At 48.4% G+C, this 2,500-nt stretch overlaps 1 protein-coding gene across 1 annotated transcript in view; it reads right to left on the reverse strand.

Moving 5' to 3' along the window:
- The window catches only part of scn12aa (sodium channel, voltage gated, type XII, alpha a), a 119,498-nt gene that overhangs the window by 65,489 nt on the left and 51,509 nt on the right, over nt 1-2,500 (reverse strand). The window contains exon 9 of the mRNA XM_061733053.1: nt 343-484. Coding sequence (XP_061589037.1) covers nt 343-484 — 142 coding nt within the window. The remainder of the gene's footprint in view (nt 1-342; nt 485-2,500) is intronic.

Here is a 2,500-nt window from a genome sequence, read left to right on the forward strand (position 1 = left end):
GGGGCCTGAGTGTTTAAGAGTTTCCCCTTCGTGCCAGTGGTTGACACATTCAGAACAGTCTGCAGTTGTTTCCGTGGTCCCCCGGGGGGGTAACGTCTGATATTCTGTCTCCTTCAAACTCTCCATCTACAGCAAACATTATTACCTTCATTTTAACAATCACTGTAGGGTTATCTTTGGACTCTGGAGCAGAATTACGATGTGATCTTTGACCCAGAAAGCGGTTACTTGAGCATTTTACCGGCAGGACGGTGCTTCAATAACTGGGCCAGTTCAAAATATGACATACGATGGGATCGTGCCTGAAGGTGGGGGGGGGGGGTCAGGTTTCTGATATTATACCTGATGAAACAGCTCCTCCCAGTAGTCTTGGGTCATCAGTCGGAAGAGGGCCAGAAAGGCCCAGCCGAAGGTGTCAAAACTGGTGTAGCCATAGTTTGGATTCCTCCCTACTTTTAAGCAGTCAAACCCATCCGGACACTTCCTGTAATGAACAGAGAAGAGAGGCGGTTCACAGCCGACTCGCTGACGGGACTAATGAGGCGAGCCTGAGCAGAAGCTCGTGAGAAGCAGCCGGGACAGATACAGCTGTGCAAGCAGACTTAAAAACCTCTCCAGTATCTACATGTCGCCCTGCGGCTTTCCACTCCACGAGAAGAGAAACAGATGAGACATTAAGTGCACGGGCCGATATCATCACCATTATTTCAACTGAAGAGGGCAGTTGAAACATGTTTCAGGCCGAAGTGCTCAAACGCAGCAGAGCGAGAAGGATTATGCTGAGCCAGATGGATATCAAATTTGAGTTCAGAAATGTTCTGCTCCATGGCTCCGTCCGTGATCTTCATTGTCAGCAGAGTGGCATTACAGCAAATATTTAAGTCCGACAGCTGAGAACAAGCTGGACTACCACGGCCATCTGAGTGTGGAATAATTTGATAATGGCTGACCAACATCTGGGCGGTAGAGGACTGCTGTGAGAACAGCTGCAGCTCCCTCCGACCAGCTAAGCAGGAATTCTGACAGAGATCCAGCAGTGATGACAGGGAAGGCTGTGTGGAGCCAGCAGCCTCTTCCTGCCAGGCTGCCCCCCCCCCCTCAGTCCAACGCGTCAGCGATGCCTGCATTTCACTTGATCAATATCACCAACAACAGAACCTGCAAATATGCCGCGGCTTGCCATCAAGTGGTTGTTTTCAGTGACCCGTGGTTGCTCTGGCTTCTAGGAGGATTTATGAACATGTATATGACATTCTGACAGATTTTCTCAAGGTTATGATTAGTTTTTGCATCTGCAGTTTGAAGTTTAGAAGGGGTACCATTGTAAAAGTGTAGGGAGGAGGCTCAAAGGTTAACACTTTCACAACAACAAAAAACCCTCTCTTTTTTAAATTCAAATATTAATTTAAAGGAGCTTGAGGCCGGATTGTGGCAAGATTTATGAAAAAAATCTGTATACATTTTAAGTTTTCTAGTAATAATGTCAGATGAAACGTTCCAAACCCAAAAGAATGAGCCCTCTAGTGTATCTCTCCTTTGCCTTGAACAGGCTGTGTGCTGCAAAATGTGCTGCAATTCGGTCCCGAATTTCCCGCGCTGGGCTGCGGATGTGACGTCACATGACGCTGCGTGTGCGTTCTCCCCGTTCTCCCGTGCCGGCTTCACTGTTGGCTGCAGTACTCCCAACGGCTGTCGTGGTGAAGGGTGGCGCTAGAGAGTCTCATTTCTTAAAAGTCTCTTTAAGAAAAAATCAGCAATAGACCACTAAACCAGTGGCACGCTTTGAACTCTCAAATTCATTTCTTCAGGTGTTGCATTCATCATCTTTCTTGTTGGCAGACACAGGGATGAGCAGATAGCAGGTTGGTTATCCTGAATTCCTGAAAGAATCCTGCCACAAAACGATTATAATATTAACGACTTGGATTTATATAGCGCCCTTCTAGGCACCCAGAGCGCTTTACAGAAATCATTATTCATTCATACACATCCTCACTGGTGGTGGTAGCTACGTTTGTAACCACAGCTGCCCTGGGGCAGACTGACGGAAGCGTGGCTGCCATATCGCGCCAAACGGCCCCTCCGACCACCACCAACATTCATACACATTCAAACACATGCACACGGGGCAAGGTGGGTAAGTCTTGTCCAAGGACACTACGACAGCAAACTGGGACAGAGCGGGATTCGAACCGCCGACCTTCCGATCATTGGACGACCCGCTCTACCACCTGAGCTACTGCCGCCCCGATTAGAAATGCTGCCACAATTCTTTCGGACTTTGGTCTTAGATAATGCAAATTTATGGTGCGTAGCTGGATTAAAGCTCTGGACATGGTGAGAGGACATTGTGAGAACATTGTGCAGAGGTTGATGACACCTCTGGACCGGCATACATACATGTGAGCAGCAACTCAGGCTGCTGGTTGGACCTCTCTGAGATGGGAGTGTAGGTGTCCACGCGGAGTGGGAGAGGATCCTCTGCTAGTTTGACAGGAAT

This window comes from Cololabis saira, chromosome 10 (genome assembly GCF_033807715.1).
Source record: "Cololabis saira isolate AMF1-May2022 chromosome 10, fColSai1.1, whole genome shotgun sequence".
Classification (NCBI taxonomy): Eukaryota; Metazoa; Chordata; class Actinopteri; order Beloniformes; family Belonidae; genus Cololabis; species Cololabis saira.